General features: G+C 37.4%; 1 protein-coding gene across 1 annotated transcript in view; it reads left to right on the top strand.

The window, feature by feature from the left end:
* ANXA10 (annexin A10) overlaps positions 1–19,256 on the top strand; it is a 69,861-nt gene that overhangs the window by 48,154 nt on the left and 2,451 nt on the right. The window contains exons 4-11 of the mRNA XM_037058251.1: positions 1,759–1,872; positions 3,638–3,728; positions 4,991–5,070; positions 13,555–13,608; positions 13,691–13,784; positions 14,713–14,808; positions 16,891–16,949; positions 19,114–19,236. Of these exons, the coding sequence (XP_036914146.1) occupies positions 1,759–1,872; positions 3,638–3,728; positions 4,991–5,070; positions 13,555–13,608; positions 13,691–13,784; positions 14,713–14,808; positions 16,891–16,949; positions 19,114–19,236 (711 nt within the window). The remainder of the gene's footprint in view (positions 1–1,758; positions 1,873–3,637; positions 3,729–4,990; positions 5,071–13,554; positions 13,609–13,690; positions 13,785–14,712; positions 14,809–16,890; positions 16,950–19,113; positions 19,237–19,256) is intronic.

Genomic DNA, 19,256 nt, shown 5'->3' with positions numbered 1-19,256 from the left:
CTTTAATCATAGTCTACCGATCTAAATGTTAACTCATCAAAAAACACTTTTACAGAAACATCTGGAATGATGTTTGACCAAATAACTGGATCAAACATTGACCCATAAAAATGTCACATGGACAGAAAATGAACCATTGCAAATGGCTTCTCTGTCTTTCATCACAATGCTACTGGATGTTCTTTGCCTAAACATGTCCCACTTCCCTAATCCTATAAATCCGTTCTGATCACTCATCTGAATTCTCTTGATCTTCTTGTACTCCTGCCTTAGCATCTTCCAGGAAAAATTATATCGACAGCCCTAAAAAGTATGTTAGCTCACATTTTTGCTTATTTTTATTTATGTTTACCTGTGGGTTTGTAGAATGTGATCCTCCTTGAAGACAGACTGCATTGCATTTTTCCCACACCCCCATGTCTGGGAAACAGCACTAAACAAATATCTGTTGAGTAACTGCAACCTTTCATTCAAAAAATATTCACTGATCCCCTGTCGATATGAGAATACAAGCTTTATAGGCTCATATGTTCATTTCTGTTTTATTTATTATTTTAGCCCTAGTACCTAGAAGAATGCCTGGATCATAAAAGCATCTTAACAACTATTTGGTAAAGGAATTAGAAAAAGTCACTGGGAAATTATAGGGGAATTAAATAGAACATAAGTTCCATGAAAATGGAGACTTTATGCTTTTATATGTACATGACCACCTGACACGATTCTAGACATAATTGCTCATTAAACAAATTGCATTGACCCTGGCAAAAAATCAACAGATCCTCTGTGTTACCAATTACCACCATGTGGGTGAACGCTTTCGTTTGCTGACAAAGAAATTAGATTATGGGAGAGGTGCTGTCACATCATACCAAATACAATGAATATTATAGCTATTTTGTTTTTTATTGTATTAAAGCTCATTATGCCTCACTGGGATCTTTCACTTGAATTCTATTGTGGAACCTCCTCAGAACTAAAATATTGTGCATTTTAAAGTAACATTGAATATACTTTATACATTTTGGCAAAAGATGATAAATTTTAAACAGATACTTTTATAACCATACAAAAGATAAATTTAACATATATATTTTTACTACATACTTTATACTAAAAAAATAAAATTCAAAATAAAATGATCAATTTTATACTTTTATATGTCTTCCAATGTTAAAAATTCATGATGCTTACTTTTTCTATAATTGTTTAACTTTCAATATTTTAAACAAATGTAGTAATGTGGCGATTTGAAGAAAGTTCTAAGGTTATTTAAATTATTTACATAAGTTTTTTGGCAATAGTATAACCAGAAACCCCCTGCTAAGAGAGACTGTTATAATAATAAAATAAAACATGTATTTTATTTAAGGACTAATGTTTCATTAATTCCACACAAGAAAACTAAGAACTCCTAATCAAAATGTTTCTATGTTTCAATTTTTAGTTATTTTTTAATGAGGTCAAAAGAGGGTTGGGATTGAAATTAGAAAATAAGAATATTATTCCATGTTTATATGGCTAGAATGTCTGTAGAGATGACAGCGCATGGAGACAGTGGTTACACCAGTCGATTGCAAACTCTCGAGTCTGTCATCTTCGTAATCCATGCACATATGTGTGACTCAAACCCAGGCTTGTTATTAAGTGAAATAGCACAGAAAAGGAGCTTTGACTAGAAGACTTTCTGCAATTATCCCACCTCTCGTGTGAAGTTGGTAACTGATATAATAAAAACATGTGCTTTTCTCTTTATAGGATCTGATTGGTGACTTGAGGGAAAAGCTTTCCCATCACTTCAAAGACGTCATGGTTGGCCTCCTGTACTCACCGCCGTCTTATGACGCTCATGAACTCTGGCATGCCATGAAGGTAATGGTAATGGCCTGACGCAAAAATATACCCGTAACTGGTACAGGCCCATATTTCGGGAGAAAAGAAACTACCCTGTGATGTCGCTACATGTGATCAGGGAGGGAATATCTGAGCAAAGACGAAACAATGGAGCCCTGACTGGCGTGGCTCAGTGGGTTGGGCATCGTCCCGCAAACCAGGGGCTCGCATGTTCCCTTCCTGATCAGGGTGACCTATCAATGTTTCTCTAGCACACTGGTCTTTCTCTCCCTCTCTCCTTTCTTCCCCTCTCTCCAAAAATAAGTAAATAAATCTTTTTAAACGAAGAAACTGTGGGAATGCTGTGGTCAGGGGAAGCGGTCCTGTGAGGAAGAGGGGCCTCTAGACCCCACTGGCTGAGGTTAGGTTGTTCCGTTGGTACACAAGTTCACTTGTTGCCCCAGCTGAGATACCAAAAGGAGAAAGTAAACAAGCATCAAGGACTTACTCGGATTTGTCTCCCCGCAATGTGTGTTCTATTCATGTGTTAAGGACAAATGTTATGCTATATGAACCTCTTTAAGGTATTTGTAAAAATTTGGTTCATTATGTAACAACAGGATACTGAGCCAGACACAAATATAGATGACATTTTTATTTGGATACTTTTGTGATCTTAAGTTAGTCTTTTACAAAAACTATTGCTCAAATCCAGCTAAATTTTTAACGTCTGAAAGATTAGAATCTTCTTTCTCACAGGAAAGTAATTTCTATGAAATAAATTGACTACAGATTTGTTAGTAGTTTGGTTGGCTAGGGATGGGGAACAAAAAGGCTTTTCACATCTTTCCAAATGTCGGCACTAAACACCTGCACAACTGTTGAAATCATTCCAATACAATGCCTGCCAATGAGCAGAGCACCACAGTCCATGAACAGTGTGCAACAGGGAGGGAAAACAAATTTAAGGGAACTAGAATATTCGCCATCGTATATTTGTAGATCAGAACAGTCATTGTCTAGAAATTCATGTGAACTTGAACCAGTTGCTTTTTTTAGGTTGCCTAGGTCAACTCCTACCTCTTGCAAAATTGTGTGACTAGAAACTATAAGAAAGAAGTCATGTTACCATTAAGATAAAACAAGTATTTTATCTTTACCTCATAGAATAGTAAGGATTCCTGAAAAAAATGTTCTGTTTTTAAAATTACCTTCAGAGAAGAATGGAGGTGGGGCAAAAGTAGGTTTACGGTTCTGAGAACATGAAACAGAGTGTTTATTCTTGTATTGATTATGAGTGATTTTATTATTTTCCATACAAATAACTGTATATGCATTTGACTGTAAGAGACTATGGAAACTACCCAATTCAAATTTTTAGGCAAATGGTACAGAATTCTACATCTAGGAAAAGACATGGAGACGTCCCTAAACATCCTTTAGGAAATTGGGAAACCCAGGTTCCCATTTCAGCTTGCCAAAGAAGTGATATTTGAGCAGCAGAATAGTCAGTGTCATGAGCATTGTTTAAACATCTTTTCCCGCGTTGTTCAGAAATACCTGTGTTGTTTTATCCTAAATGAAGGAACAGATTTCAAATAATATTATCTTCTTCTCAAAACCAAACAACTGGTAAACTGCAGATCCAGAACCGAACTGGGCTTATCTCGAACCCAAACACATTTCTCTTGGCCTCTGCCACCTCTCAGAATTCCAGGAATGCTGTATCCCTTTTTTTACATGAGGTTCACTATTATTCCCAATACAAATGCCTTCATGTCTATCTCTGCTTCTGTCTTTCCAGGGAGCTGGCACCGAAGAGAATTGCCTCATTGATATATTAGCTTCAAGAACAAACGGAGAAATTTTCCAAATGCAAGAAGCCTACTGTATGCGTAAGGAAAATACATTTATTTTATACATGTATAAACCTTATGTTTTTCTTTTTTTTAATTTTATTTATTTACTTTTGGACAGAGGGAAAGGGAGGGAGAAAGAGGAGAGATGCAACAAATGTGCACCAGAGGCAAAAACACATCAAAGCAAATGTGCACTTGCCCCTTGTGCGCCCTCTACTGGGGACCTGGCCTTCCACCCAGGCACATGCCCTGATTGGGAATCAAACCAGTGACCCTTTGGTTCACAGGCGGGCTCTCAGTCGACTAAGCTGTACCAGCCAGGGCTAAACTTTATATTTTTTAAATAACACAAAAATATGAGTTTATATATTTAAAGGGTTTTCTAAGATACTCATATTTGAACTATGACTCACTTGAGACCAATCAACTGCCTGAGTAAAGTAAATGATTAAGATATTAAAAATGAAACAATTCCCAAGACAATCAAATTAAGCAAATTTTCCAGGACAATAATTAGAAGCTTCTATGATGTGACCGTTTACATTAAGACAGGAAAGTGCCCAGCGCAGTGGTTCAATGAGCATTTTCTCTCTCACTCAGGAGAGACCAAGTACATGGAACTAACAAAGCAAAGTACAATAAGTCCTCAGCAATGGTTCAAATATGGGTAACTACTTCACTTTATATAAGTTCCACAACTGCTGTAATCTATCTCAAAATCATTGTTTTACACATTTTAAAAGTTAACTGTAAGGAAGTTAACTTATTCTCATTTTCAGAAAGGTTTAATGTATTATGTAATATGTGACATTGAATGTCAAGAAAATGTTCCAGATGGTCTGTTATATTGCATTTGAACAAATACAAGACTTACCCAAGGGGAATGAAGTAAGATCCTCCATTTGAAATATGAAAGTGAGATGAAGCACTTGGAGAAAGCTCTGGGCTGAGCAGCAGTCTATGGAAACATAATCCATAATTCTAAATTTTGAGAATTAGAGGATGTGAAATGACTCTCCATGTTATTTTTCAACTGTGGAATGAAGATAATACATTTTAAGAGAACAGGTCCATGCCTGGGTTACTGTTATGTGTCATATTTCTTTGGTGAAATGCTTATCCACTTCATCTGAGTACAAAGTAGTAAAGGACAAAGAACTATCCACAGGTTGGTTGTGTTTCCTTCACGTTCCCCTCTCAAATTCTCAACTGAGGAAGTAGCATTAGCATATTCAGTGTACATTGGTATATGGTTCTCTAGTAACTCATACCTTTAACATAGATGTTTTCTTACCCAGAATACAGCAGTAACCTTCAAGAAGACATTTATTCAGAGACCTCAGGACACTTCAGAGATACTCTCATGAACTTGGCCCAGGTATGGTACTCAAAAGATTACACCAATTTGCACTATTACAAAAATAGATATGTTTCATTGTCAAAGAGTGTAACAGAAAACTCTATTATATTCCAGTTTGACAGTAAATTCTGTATGATGACATTTACTGAATACCATCTCACTTAAGTCACCATAATAGAAACATGAGTTGGGTATAGAGACAAACAAATATGAACAGTACACCATCTCTGTTAATTTGCTATCTTCCTGACTTCCGCCAAGATGGAGGCATAGGTGGAATCACTGTGCCTTCTCCCACAACCAAGTTTGAATACAACAAAGGTTTGGAGAAACAAAGACACAACCAAAGGACAGAAAATTGAATTATACGGAAGTCCGACTACATCTAACAGTTCAACGGGGACAGTAAGAAGGGCGGAGCCAGAAGCGAGCAGGGTCGGGCAGGACAGGTCCCCCGACCCAGGTGCGCAGGCAGCCCAGAACCAGTTGGGGTGCAGGGCAGACTGAGCACGGTCGCACATTCGTGCACAGTGAGACAGAACGCGCAGGCTCCAGGGGGCGAGGGCTGACGGCGGTGGTACACTCGCGTGCAGTGAGATGAAACGCGTGGGCCCAGTGACGGCAGCAACTTCGGCACCGGTGAGGGCCGGGGTGGCAGGCGGCAGACGGGGACGCCATAGTCCCTCTTTGACCCCGCCCCCACATACAGCGTCACAACCCAGCGACTTAGTTGCCCTGTTCTAGTGAACACTTTAGGGCTCTGATCCTGCTAGGGAACAGGCATGAACAGCCCAAAAGATGGTGTAAGAAGAACTCAAAGTCCCAGAGCCAATAACTCTAAGCGACCGAGAAATTGCCAGCCTCTCAGAAGCACAATTCAAGACACTATTTATCAGGACGCTCACAGAACTTGTAGATTATAGTCACAAATTAGAGGAACATATGAAGGCTAAACTAATTGAAATGAAGGGAGTTGCACAGGAAACAAATAGTGATGGAAAGGAAACTGGGACTCAAATCAAAGGAATGGACCAGAAGGAAGAACAAAACATCCCACCAGAAAGGAATGAAGAAATGAGAATTCAACAAAATGAGGAGAAGCTTAGGAACCTCCAGGACATCTTTAAACGTTCCAACATCCGGATTATAGGGGTACCAGAAGGGGGAAAGAAACAGCCACGAGTGGAAAACTTATTTGAACAAATAATAAAGGAGAACTTCCCCAGTCTGGCAAAGGAAATAGACTTCCAGGAAATCCAGGAAGCTCAGAGAGTCCCAAAGAAGTTGGACCCAAGAAGGAACACACCAAGGCACATCATAATTACATTAGCCAAGACTAAAATGAAGGAGAGAATCCTAGAAGCAGCAAGGGATAAGGGGACAGTCACCTACAAAGGAGTACCCATCAGACTGTCAGCGGATTTCTCAAAAGAGACCTTACAGGCAAGAAGGGGCTGGAAAGAAGTATTCCAAGTCATGAAATCCAAAGACCTACAGCCAAGATTGCTTTATCCAGCAAAACTTTCATTTAGAATGGAAGGACAGATAAAGTGCTTCTCAGATAAGGTCAAGTTCAAGGAGTTCATCATTACCAAGCCCTTATTATATGAAATGCTAAAGGGACTTATATAAGAAAAAGAAGATAAAAAATATGAACAGTGAAAGGACAGCAAACACACAGTTATTAACAACCACACCTAAAACAAAAGTAAACCAAGAGGACAGCTAGATCAGGAGTGGAACCAAAGAAATGAAGAACACATGGAGGGTTAGAAACAGCGGGGTGGGAGGGGGAAAAGGGGGGGGAAGGCACAGAAAATAGCATAGATGGTAGGTAGAAAATAGATAGGGGGGAGGGCGAGAATAGTGGGGGAAATATAGAATCCAAAGAACTTGAGACACGTGGTTATAAACTAAGGCAGGGGAGAATGGTGGGGGAGGGAGGGTGCGGGTGGAGGGGAATGAAGGGGGGGAATAGAACAACTGTAATGGTATAATCAATAAAATATATTTAAAAAAATTTGCTATCTTCCTCATTTGAGGTGGATTCATATGTCAAATCAAAGGCAGAGGTATGGTTTATTTTAATGTGTGTTTAATGTGATTAAAAACATTTCCCTGTACTTTACATATATTTTGTATGATTTAATGAAAAATAGATACATATATTAGCCAGATTAGAGCACAAACTAACAGTTCTATTCATTGCTTGGAAGCACGGATTTTAATTCTTTGTGAGTGTGTTTATATTTGCGCCCAAGTTACTGTCAGTTTTGAATTAGGAATAAAGTGGGAAAGAAAACATTGTTGAGGAAGCCAAGTACATAGTTCTTCAAATTGAGGAAAATGGTAATTTGTGCAGATTGGATTCCTTCACATCGTTGAATTGCAAAAAGCAGCATAGTACCAAACAAATTAAATTTAAACTTTCAATGAAAAGCATTAAGAATTGGCTTTATTGTGTTTGGTTTTTATTCGATTGCCTTTGGATCTGCATGGTTTGGCTGCATAGCTCATAAACTTCCCCTATCACCAAGCTCAATTAATCACATCCTATTCTGAGGATTCTAAAGCCAGGATTGTAACATCGGTGGAGAGAGTACATAGATTGGTTTTTCATAGCCCAAGTTAAGATTTCTGCGTAAGTTATAGAAATGGGCTTAATTTGTAAGAGGAATTGGTTATTATAATGACAAAATTAATAATTATTATTAATATTTAAAAAACAATCTCACTTGTCACGTCATAGAAGGGTCATTATTTTTTATTTTCAAGTATTGATGCTACATCATATAAATAAAAACAAGTTTCTATTCAGAAATTCATGTTGGTATACATATTATTCCTAATAGAAGAGTAAAGCCAATATCCCATTGTAAATTTATGAGCTGTATTGTGATATCAAACAAGTTTTTATTTTTCTTAATATCCAAATAGAAATTTATTATAGTTGCTGAAGAAAAATATAAGTTGCCTAATAGGGAAAAAGTATATTTAATTAAGACTACTTTGCATTCCAGTAGTGCTGTGTCAGAGTACACCTTCTCCTTTGGCCAAATTCTGCTTCTTTTCTCTCCCTTCCATGGGTGTTGGTCCCAAGCACATTCCATAATAAACAAGCACATGCTGATCTCCAGCTCAGAGTCCCCTACCCAGGAACCCAACAGACTACAGCTTTTCCTTGGAGAGATGAGGAAACTGCAGCCCAGCGATGTTAAATGGTTTGCCCAGAATTACACATCTACTGCATGAGAGAGCTAATGTGAAAACAGACTTCAGTAAACTAAACCTCTGTTGTTCACTGTAATTAGCCTCCAGCCCCATTGGGTTCCACTCCAGTTCTTTGTGGTGAAATGTTGATCAATACACAAATAACCTCTTGGAATCTCTGAACCTCTTTAAAGGATAAGCTATTAACCTCCTGAAAGTGACTGACATCTAAGTGTCTAGACCAGAGTGTATTTTTATAAAGCATATATTCTTACATTTTAGGTAAAAAAACAACACTTCTGAAAATTAGACATGATAGGAAATAAATCAGAAGGGAACACAATTTGTCTCCATTTGTTTTCCCTTGGTGGGTAATAAGGCAATCAAACTTATTCATAACTGCAGTTCCTTTCTCCTGAAATTAAACAATAAAGCTTTACTTTGATAGAATATATAAGTGAGTGTGTGTACTTGTATATATAATAATATCTGTATAGACACAAACACTTTAAAATAATACACAACAATTTATTTTATCACTGGGTTTCACCAAATTTGTAATGTGACTTTACAGGATAAAATATAGTTTATTAAGTTCAATTTCTAGACTTTGAACTTTAATTGTATGTGTGTTTAATTTTTTTAAACTTATTTAGTTATTTTTTCAAGTACAGTTTTCTGTCTATTACTCCCATTCCAACCCACCCCCCTGTGTTAATTTTGAAATAGCTTTTCAGTGCAATGAAATTTTCCTATCAACATACAATATCAAAAATAAGGGGAAATAGAGACCCAAATTTTATCAGAGGCCAAGGAAAATTAATATGGTTTACTTAAAAATTGTATATTTATAAAGTTTCACAATACATTATCCTTAATATATAAAACACACTTTACATGTATAAAATGATATATATTTAATAGAAATTACTTTACTCATAACAAAAAAATAGAAGTTAAAAACATAAAAAGGTATGTCTTTGTATAATCTCTCTTACTACTCATCTTACTGGAAATCAAAAGTCCCATGATAATTCATACTTCTTAGTAAAATGTATAATTTATCTTAAATTTTTAAATATTTCAAACTGACCTTTCAGACCTTCCACTGACTCCTGACTTCTACATTAATGGCTCTTCTGTTTAGAACTTCTGATTCAGGGTTTGGGTCAGTAAATTGAGCAGTTTGGAAAAATATATAAAGTGAATGAGAAAGTTGAATACATCCATCTCTTCTCCTTACCACCATTTCAGAAAGAATCTGTCTAAATATTTTATAAAAAGAAAATGGAATTTCTTCCTAAAGGGGTGTGAAATTTACAGCTGATGAGTTCCAACCAAATAACTGAGGGGTGCTGCTGTGTAACTGAATCTCTCCTAACCCTCTAGCATTATTCTGTCTGTCTGTCTGTCTGTCTATCTATCTACCTATCATCTATCCATCTATCATCTCTATAAAACAACAGGTATATACTTAGATATCTGTTTCTCTTGGCTCTGTTATAATTCATTCGCATGTCCTTAGGGTTATCATTAAACTTTTTTGTGATTTAGATTAGAGAGATTCAATCCGTAAATTAAGGGACGTGAACCAATTCTCTCAGTGCCCTCTTGATACAAATATTCGAAATTTCTCCCATTGTTGTCATTATGTTGTCCACTGCCCTCTGTGTGGTCACATTCAGAGGCAAAGGAAAGACTGTCCATGCCTTTTATCTTTTTCACATCATGAAAATAAAGACACATCTCTTTTTGTGAATTACCAGAGACAGGCATGGAGAGAGCACCAGAGCCTTAAGGCCTTCATGAAGTGGAAAGTGCTGAAAATTACTGTCAAGTTTTTGGGAAGAAAAGAGCTTTCACTTAATGTAGAGAATGTTTTCTTACAGGGCTATTTCTAATAAGGTAACAAACAGCTCAGCCAAAACACGTTCTTCTTGAAAACTAATGCCAATCATTAAACTGGCTTACAACACTTCCTGTGGGCTTTTATTAAACTAGATTTACAGGAAATCTAATTACCTGTCAAATAATGAAAAATGAGTCACTTAGGGATTAATTAATCAATATGTGCAAATTACCCTGGGGATGATGAATGCTTTCACAAAGAGAAGCAATGGAAACTACCCAACTGGATGCTTCCTGCTCTTCTTGGCTGTCAGGATTCTCCTGGTGGCAGTTTCCCGGACTTGTACAGCGAGGCCTCTGGGGGTGTCATCGCCAAACGCTTCCAGGGATCATCTGTAGTTGACTTACCTGCTCCAAATAGTTTCAGCTATATTTTAATTCCCTTAATATCTTCCTCTGACATTTTCCCCTAATCCAAATTCTGTACTCATTTATGCCATTTCTCTGGCATTTACATCTATTACACATATAACCCTGCTATCTTAGGCTTTTTTTTTCTAAAGACAAGCTCAGCCTGGGTGGAAAAAGCTGAATCACAGACTTGCTTATTCACATCCTTTGAATCTGTCAGTCTGCTTTAAATGCTCTTGGCAATTAACTGCACGAAGAAGTAAACAGACAGGCACCACTTCACTTCAAGTTAAATATCCAAAACATCTTACCTTTCAAAAAAATTTCAAGTACACAGAACTGCAGAAGATTTTTAAGTATTTCTCACAAACTTTCCAAGAGTGCATGTTTACCTAGCTATTTGGTTTCATTGAAACCCGCTAAAAATGAATTCTTTAAAGCCACATGCATGGTTAAGACTAACAAGGGAAACACTATAGATACAGACAAGGACAGGATCGAAGACTGAGTACTACAACTTCCAATGTGAAGAGATTTAAAAGCAAAAGGGAACCACAAAACTGAGAAGGACTAAGCAATGAAGGAGAAAGAAAAAAGAGAGTGCACAATCCTGGAAGCCCAGTGATGAATGAATAGCAAGGAGGAGAGAGTGATCAATTGCTTCAATTCTGCTGATGGACCAAATAAGAGGAAGACTGAGAATTACAGTGATAAGTTTGTGTTATTAAATAGATGGCATATATCTATAGAACACATAGCATATTAATTGCTTTTAGTCATTTCTTACTTTGTGTGAATGAAAACCATAAAAGAGTAACCAGAAGAGATTGTCTGAAAATAGTAATTTCTTTAGGTTACGAATATAGTCACCAAACCTTAGGGATAGAAATAGCCTTGAAATAGAATAATCATCTTTTCTTACAATCAGATCTTGGTTAATTCACTTAATATTTATAATCCCATTTATGTTTTTATCTTCAAGGGACAAAACTATACAAATGATTATTGTCCCTACATCTCAATACTTCTGTAATTTTAAAATAATACTGTTACTTTACCACTCAATAAAATTGTTCACCCTAAACATTGCCTTCTGTACCTTGTTCAAATATGTATAAAGCACAGTTATATATGTAAATACAGATTTTAAAAATAAGAATTGCATGTGTGCATTCTTAGTCACCTGATACTTTAGGCAAATGAAATGAACCAGATGAAATGTGTCTTATAGGCTCATATCAATTTTTGCTCAGCTGTACTCCTCTAGCTGATACACAAGTCCTGAGTTATGATTAAATATGTTAAAGTTCCAGGGCTACAAATTTACTCACAAGAAAATTTCACTATGAATAAATTGATTTTTCTTATATAACCCCAACTTTTAATTAGCAAAGGAAAAAAACACCCTAATATGTACAGTATGTAAAACAGCCAAAAGGAGAGTATAAGGCCAATCTCATTTATATATTTATCGAGTTAAATGATCATCTGTCAGATTTCTGGCTTTTCTCTCTTCCTCTCTAAGAAGGCACCCGGTGGAGAGGTGTGTGCGGTTTATGGGATGTCTTGCCAACAAGAGAGGGATAGTGTCTTCAGGTCAAGATATTTTCCGCATCCTTGCTCATCTCAGGAATGAAATGGCAGCTCTGGGCAACTCCGAACATGTGGCACGTTAACTATAAATATTAGTGTTCCTCTGTGTTCACTGTCAAACCATGTAACTGGTGAATTTATCAGCTTCTTTTCTTTTTGTCTCCATTTGTTCAGAACCAAGTAAACTTCATGATTGTATAGCCTCACCTTTGCTTTCACTGGACCCGAAGCATCCTCCTGAGGTCTAGCTGTGCCTCTCACACAGTTCCAGCCAATGCGGTCTACCATGCAGCCCCTGGCTTTTGGAATAATCTGTCCTTGCCATGGTCATAAACAATTCCATCTGTCAAGCTCCCTAAACAGGCTCTCAGCTAGCATGCTCATTTCTCTGTCAACAATAAATAAGAAGTCTGGAAACTGTGCATGCTACTTAGGTATTAATTCAAGAGGATCGTGTTCAGCACCTCCCTCTGCCCAGTCATGCCTTGGCACTGCAGTGTGGCCCTTTCCAGATCTGGGAAGGTGATAGGAGCAGAAACCACTTTATCCCAGTGTTTTCTTAGCATAGATTGTATAGATATAGATAGATATAGATACAGATATAGTATAGAGATATCGATATAGATATATGGATATAGATATATAACTTTATAAGCCTTTCCTCCAGATCTCTACCCAAAGGTGAGATAAACTGATCACTCATCTCTCCTACCTCTTTCTCCCTTCTTGTCCTCATCACACTCAGGAACCAGAGGGTCCTGCATTGGCTAGCCCTCCTTTCCTCCTATTTTGAAAGGGACACTCTTTAGATTAACTTGACCATGGCTGTTCTTAATATGATGAAAGAGTTGGGTATGAAACAAATTTACAAAATACCACTGCTCCACAGAGTCTCGATCTCATGATTACTTTACCGTTACAAATGTCCTACTTCATATCTGAGACCGAATGTTAGCTCATCCTCTGTCTGGGCATTTGCACTCCACCACTGTTGAACCCCGTTTCTGCCGCCCAGCACAGCCAGGCAGAGGGTGCTCTATGACGGGGAAGAAGGTACTGCCTGAAAGTTGAAAAACTGAAAATCATATTAATATCTTTGAAATACTATCATTGCTGCAAAGAAAAAAAAGAGAACCCATGTTTTAAGACAAGATATTTCATAAAGTACTCAATAAATATAAGACTAACTTTAAAATAACAGTAGGACTTTCTTAGGAATTACCGATGTGTTTGCAGTTCACAGGTTTTTGTCCCAATAATTCTATATGAGTTGTCAATTCAGAAAAGAAAAACAGACTCACGACTCAACAGTGTGGTGATTGTTGGGGTGAGAGGGGTATACGGAACTAAAAGATAATGTAAAAAATATACAATAAAGGTTACATTTCTTAACCTTAAAAAAAGAATAGTTACAAAGAAAACCCTGTGCTTACTTAACAGGGAAGCAGAGAGGAAGGATACGCAGACCCTGCTGTGGCTGCTCAGGATGCGATGGTAACTAGAACCAGCTTCTTTTTTCTCAGGTTAGCCTGGTCTCGGGCGGCTAGGGTGTCACCTCTGCTGTGTGCCATTTCAGGTCCTATGGGAAGCATGTCAGCAGAAGACAGGGGAGCACAAAACCATGCTACAAATGATCCTGTGCAACAAGAGTTACCAACAGCTATGGCTGGGTAATTATTAACCTGGCTCCTTTTCAGACACCTAACTGATTATACAACAGAAAGCAAGTAGTTAACTGGAAATAAAAAGCAGGAGTGGGGGGAAATGTTACACAAGAATGAAAGGAAGCCAGTTATCTCGCAGGCACTAATTTTGAGTTACGTTTGTACAGACATCAATCATCTAATGACATTACTAAAGACTAACTTTCCCTATAATTTCATTTTTCCCCCCAAACTGAATATCACATGAAGTACCAAGCCTTTAAAAACCATTTCTGGCCCTGGCTGGTGTAGCTCAGTGGATTGAGCGCGAGTCTGCAAACCACACAATTGTGGTTCGATTCCCAGTCAGGGCACATGCCTGGGTTGCAGGCCAGTTCCCAGCAAGGGACTCACGAGAGGCAACTATACATTGATATTTCTCTCCTTCTCTCCTTCCCTTCCCCTTTAAAAGATAAATAAATAAAATCTTTAAAAATAAATAAAATAAAAACCATCTCTGGTTTTGATGGAGAATGGACTCAAATATATTACTGTTTACTATTATGCATATTATATCTATTATTGAAAAGAACATAGCGAACATAGCTTAATCAGTCTATTGTGAGTCAAGATCATTATTACTGAGACCAGATTTATGTGTAGATGCCGTATTGTCTAAGAGGTGTGCTCATATTAGTTTGAACTTTGTTTGATTTTCCCCCAAACTGCTGTACTCTTCTGCTTCTTTTATTTTTTCTTATAAAAAACTCTTTTTTATGTATATAAAACAGAAATCTATAAAAAATTTTAAAGGTGATCTAGTTCAACCCAATTCCCACCCCTAGACTTTACTTAACCTTCACTATGTGTAGCAAGCTAATCAATATGTGTATTTTAAAATCATTGTATTTACAAATTTATGATATTTCAATTGAATGATATCAATTTGTTAAAGTTTTCCAGGAATTTCAAAATATTTCTGGTCAGGACATAGTAGATGCCATTAATGAATGTTACGATGGATACTTTCAAGAGCTGCTAGTTGCAATAGGTAAGTAATAATGGATTTGGTACACAGCAGACCTTTTATTCCACAACAAACGCTGATTGGCTCTGACCATATTAAAGATGCACGAGTGAGCTCTTGACTGCGTCACTTTCTCCTGAATTTAATTGTTTAGGTTTGTTAACTTTATGGAAGAAAAGTACATCAGATACTGATGCAATGCTCTAAACTGGCAAGTGGATCATTTTCATGAACCAACAGCCTTCCCTAATAGCTGCTTTAACTTTCATACGAGGAAACCTTGGATTCTCAAATGCTGTCTGTCAAGCAGTTGGGATCTCACACCTTTAAATTCATTTTGTATACACTGACTTCCATTTCCTTGTTAAAGAGCCGGTAAATGCCAGCAATATGTGTCCTTTGTCTCCATGAGGAAAACAGTGCTTTGTTACCATCTCTAATAAACTTGCCTTTAGGGGCAAGTCTTACTAGAGAAAAAGGTTTAACAAGTTGTTACTTTAGCAATGATTTCTGCAGGCCATTGTGAGAGAGGTGTGCCCTCTGCTTCTTCCTGAGTAAGAAAAAGTATCCCTCCATGAAGGGAAAAACAGTCGTAGCTAACCATAAAAGCTACTGTTAACTACCCACGCGCAGCTTTGTGCTGTGCTATGACTCGACAGCACACATCGAAAGGACTACAAATGGGGGCGTCATGGTGACATAGTGCCTAGAGCTGGCACACATCAAGTACCCACTCAGATATTTGTTGAATAAATGAATATCGTGCCTTTTCCGTCCCTACAGAGGCACAGATGTGCATGGCCATGGAGGCTGGGAGATAACAGAATTGTAAGGAGCTTTAAGCTAGGGTTCCATAAAAAGAGTTTGGTGGGTTCTATGAAATTCTTAAAAATAGTATACAAAATATGAATATTTGTGTATTTTTCTGAGAACAAGGTGCATATATTTCAGCAGTTTCTCACCATAATTTAATAATTACATACATCAAAACTCCTCATTTTACATGCAAGGCCCAAGGACGTTAAGTGACTCCTCCAAGGAAGGCAACTAATTAGCAACGAAGTTATCACTGCAGCCCACCCCATCCGAGTCTCAGGATGGTGCTCTTCCCACCAGACCACCGCCACAAACAAAGCCATGGGTGCGAGACAGGTGATAGTGGACAGTAGAAATAACAGAAAACTATTGACCTGCTTCGTTCATTCACTGAGTAAACATTTACTGAGTATTTACTAGTATGGTCATTGACTTGGGCACTGCAGACGGGACAGCAAAACGACAAAAGTAACGGGAGTCCCTGTCCGTAGGGCACTTCCACTGCAGCCGCAACACGAGAGGGCTGGGGGGATTCTCGGTCATGCAGAAAGGCCAAAGATGAAAGTGGTGTTCTCACAGTCTGAAGGAATCACTTGAACTATGGAGAAAAGACTGTTATGATGATTTACTTTGATTAGAAGTTGTAGACTCCCATAGATTATGCATTCATTTATTAATTTATTTATTTACTCAAATAAACTATATGTCCATAATCCTCAACTGACTTTCACCAAGGACAGCTGTTAACTAGACTTTAGTCTTTTCTCTTGCCATCATATTTTTTATTAAATGATTTCTAACACTGGTATAAACCAATTACTGTACCCTTAACAGACCTCAAATCTATTCACAAGTCTATACCCTAAAAATGGTGTTTTGGAAAATGAACCATTTGCATGGGACTGTCAAACTGAATGAATTCTACCATAATGAAAATCTATAATAGCAGTGGTAGCCTGGGACTCTTGAAGCTCTATTTAATTTTCAGATAAAGAGGATACATTATATGAAGGAATTGAGAAAAGTTCCAAGAAATAAAGATAAATGAAAATATGAACTAATCACTATAATATTGTTTCTTTATATTTTTATTGGTTAGGTTTTCACCCCTAATTTAAATGTTGGAATTGTAATACACAATATATCATGAGTGATCCTACCTAGAACTAACTACAAAGACCCTTCCAAGATTGTAACTGAAAAGAAAGTAGGCTCATTGTTTGTCAAATTTTGAAGAAAATACACACTGTCGCTCTCAAACTTTCTTTTTTTCTGTCTGATTTTTTGTAGTTCTCTGTGTTCGAGACAAGCCAGCTTATTTTGCTTACAGACTGCATAGTGCAATCCATGTAAGTATGACCCACCAATTTTTTAAATTTCTCCAGAAATTGTGTTTACTTCCTCAAAGAACTTTTACTTCCATTATTTAAATATTGATTTTCATTTTTAAACTGGTGTGCAGATATACCCACTTAAAAGAAAATATTCTCAAGTGAAAACTGTGGCATACACCAAAATGAAACCCATCAAATACCAGTAATGGTGTGCCTTCCGTATCAAATTGAGGAACCTAAGAAATATGATTCCTTGGGGTCTATCTCCCCCATTGCTTTAGTGTTTCTTAGCAACTAACAAACTGGTACATCCGAATGCTTTTGTATCTTGCTAAAGACCTCAACCTCATACTTGTACAAGTGCAAAACATACAGCATCAAGCAGAAACACAAAACATTACAAACTCTCTGTAGGCAATTGCTGCAGTCCTGAAGTTTAAAGGCACAAAAGAATATCAGAGGTTATTTGTAAACACGAAGTCTTATTTTAAAAACAATGTTTAAAAAGAGACAGCTAGACAACAGTAAACTCTAAGGCTATTTTTTTTATTAAATGAGAACGTTTTCCACAGTTTAGTGTGCTAGTTAATCTCACACCCTTTAATGCATTCATTTTTTAAAGAAACAAACAATTAAATGCCTGAGATAATTCACACCTTATTCATAATGCCCATGAACATAATTAGAAAAGACCTGATATAAATCATTATACATACATCATAGTCTTGAAAACTCAATGAAATTATCAAAAACAATTCAGTAGTATAGCAATTTTAACATCAGAGTGTTTTATCCTCAAAGGATAAACTAGACAAACTTCTTAAAAGTAGCCACCATCCTGGGGTAGTACGCTAAATTGTCAAGAATATTCCTGTTATGTACCTTGGCAGAGAGTCCTTTTTATTTGTGTACAAGAGCCCATGTAGCCTCCGAACACAGGAGGAAGCGCAAATGCTCACTGCCCTCCTTTTCTCTCTTGTTCTATTTCCAAGCAGAAAATGGTGATTTGATTTTAAAAATTACAGAAAATGGTATATTGGGTGATGCTATTGAATGATTTTGACGGTTTTCTTCTCCAACATAAAATAAAGCTTCACCTGTGAGTGACCATGGAACCCAATCACAATTACTCTGATTTTAATTATGTTCAAATGAGGCTACTTAGTCTAATAATAAATAAAAACTGTATTCCTGATGTGTGTGTTATAATGCAAGAAGGGAAGGTATGTGTACCCCCAAAGAGTTGGAAGGTCAACAGGGAGGATGTCGATTCAAGTAATCACATTTCTGGTACTATGAGGCCCTTAAGTGTAAAATATTGGTCGAAAGTTGTTTTCACCACCCACAACAACAACAACAAAAACTTCTATGTTTTTCTCCAGTGGCCTTTACATGAATGATATGTGAGTTAAATGTGACACTCTTGTTAGATCATTTATTTTAGTCACCTCAAATTAGAAAAAGGTTGTTAGTGGTTCTACCTAAAACATTCAGACATCAAATCTTAGTTTATGCTCACCAGCCACTAGATGTCACCATTGCCCCAGTTGAAGATAGCTTAAACTTTCTTTGTGAAACAGTATCCCTTCTGAGGCTACTACACAAAAATGGACTTTTTTTTTTGTTATTTTTAGTATTTGAGTTTAAATCAGTAACTGTGTCAAGTACCTGGAATTTTTATGTTTACAGTTTTCAATAACGAGCAGACTATAAAAGAAAAATGTAATTGCTGTGTTAGACATAGGAACACTTCACCTAACAGAGTTTGGAGTCTCCTCCCACCTGACCCCAGATTCCCCACCCCTCACACGGCCAAGAAGAGTGTCTACTTAGAAAGAGGACATGAGAAGATGTGCATTTTACCGTGCAGTGTGTGCAGGCTGACAAGGCTGGAAATTGCAGAGTCAGGGTGAAAGGATGAGGGCCCGCAGCAAGACAGTGGCCCAGGAAGTAAGAGATTAAGAAGTAAATTCTTCGTAGTCTGTGTACACAGTGAGAGGGAGGAAGGGAGGTCAGTCTCGGAGTCTGGGTGGGGCGATGCCTGGATGCAGATGCCAGTGCTGGAGGGCCCAGGAAGAAGAGCAAATTGCTGCAGAAAAAGAGGATGTGCCTCTTTGAGACTGGTTAACTGGAAGGTACTGTCCTCTCACTTTTTTCTTCTCCTGCCTGTATCTTTTAGGACTTTGGTTTCCATAATAAAACTGTGATCAGGACTATAATTGCCAGAAGTGAAATAGACCTGATGACCATAAGGAAACGATACAAAGAAAGATACGGAAAATCCCTATTTCATGACATCAAAGTAAGTCTCCCACCCCTGCT

The sequence above is a fragment of the Sturnira hondurensis genome, unplaced genomic scaffold (assembly GCF_014824575.4).
Source record: "Sturnira hondurensis isolate 20B ecotype Veracruz unplaced genomic scaffold, ASM1482457v3 Scaffold0010128, whole genome shotgun sequence".
Taxonomy (NCBI): Eukaryota; Metazoa; Chordata; class Mammalia; order Chiroptera; family Phyllostomidae; genus Sturnira; species Sturnira hondurensis.
The sequence above is the reverse complement of the archived record's forward strand: the minus strand, read 5'-3'. Positions and strand labels throughout refer to the sequence as shown.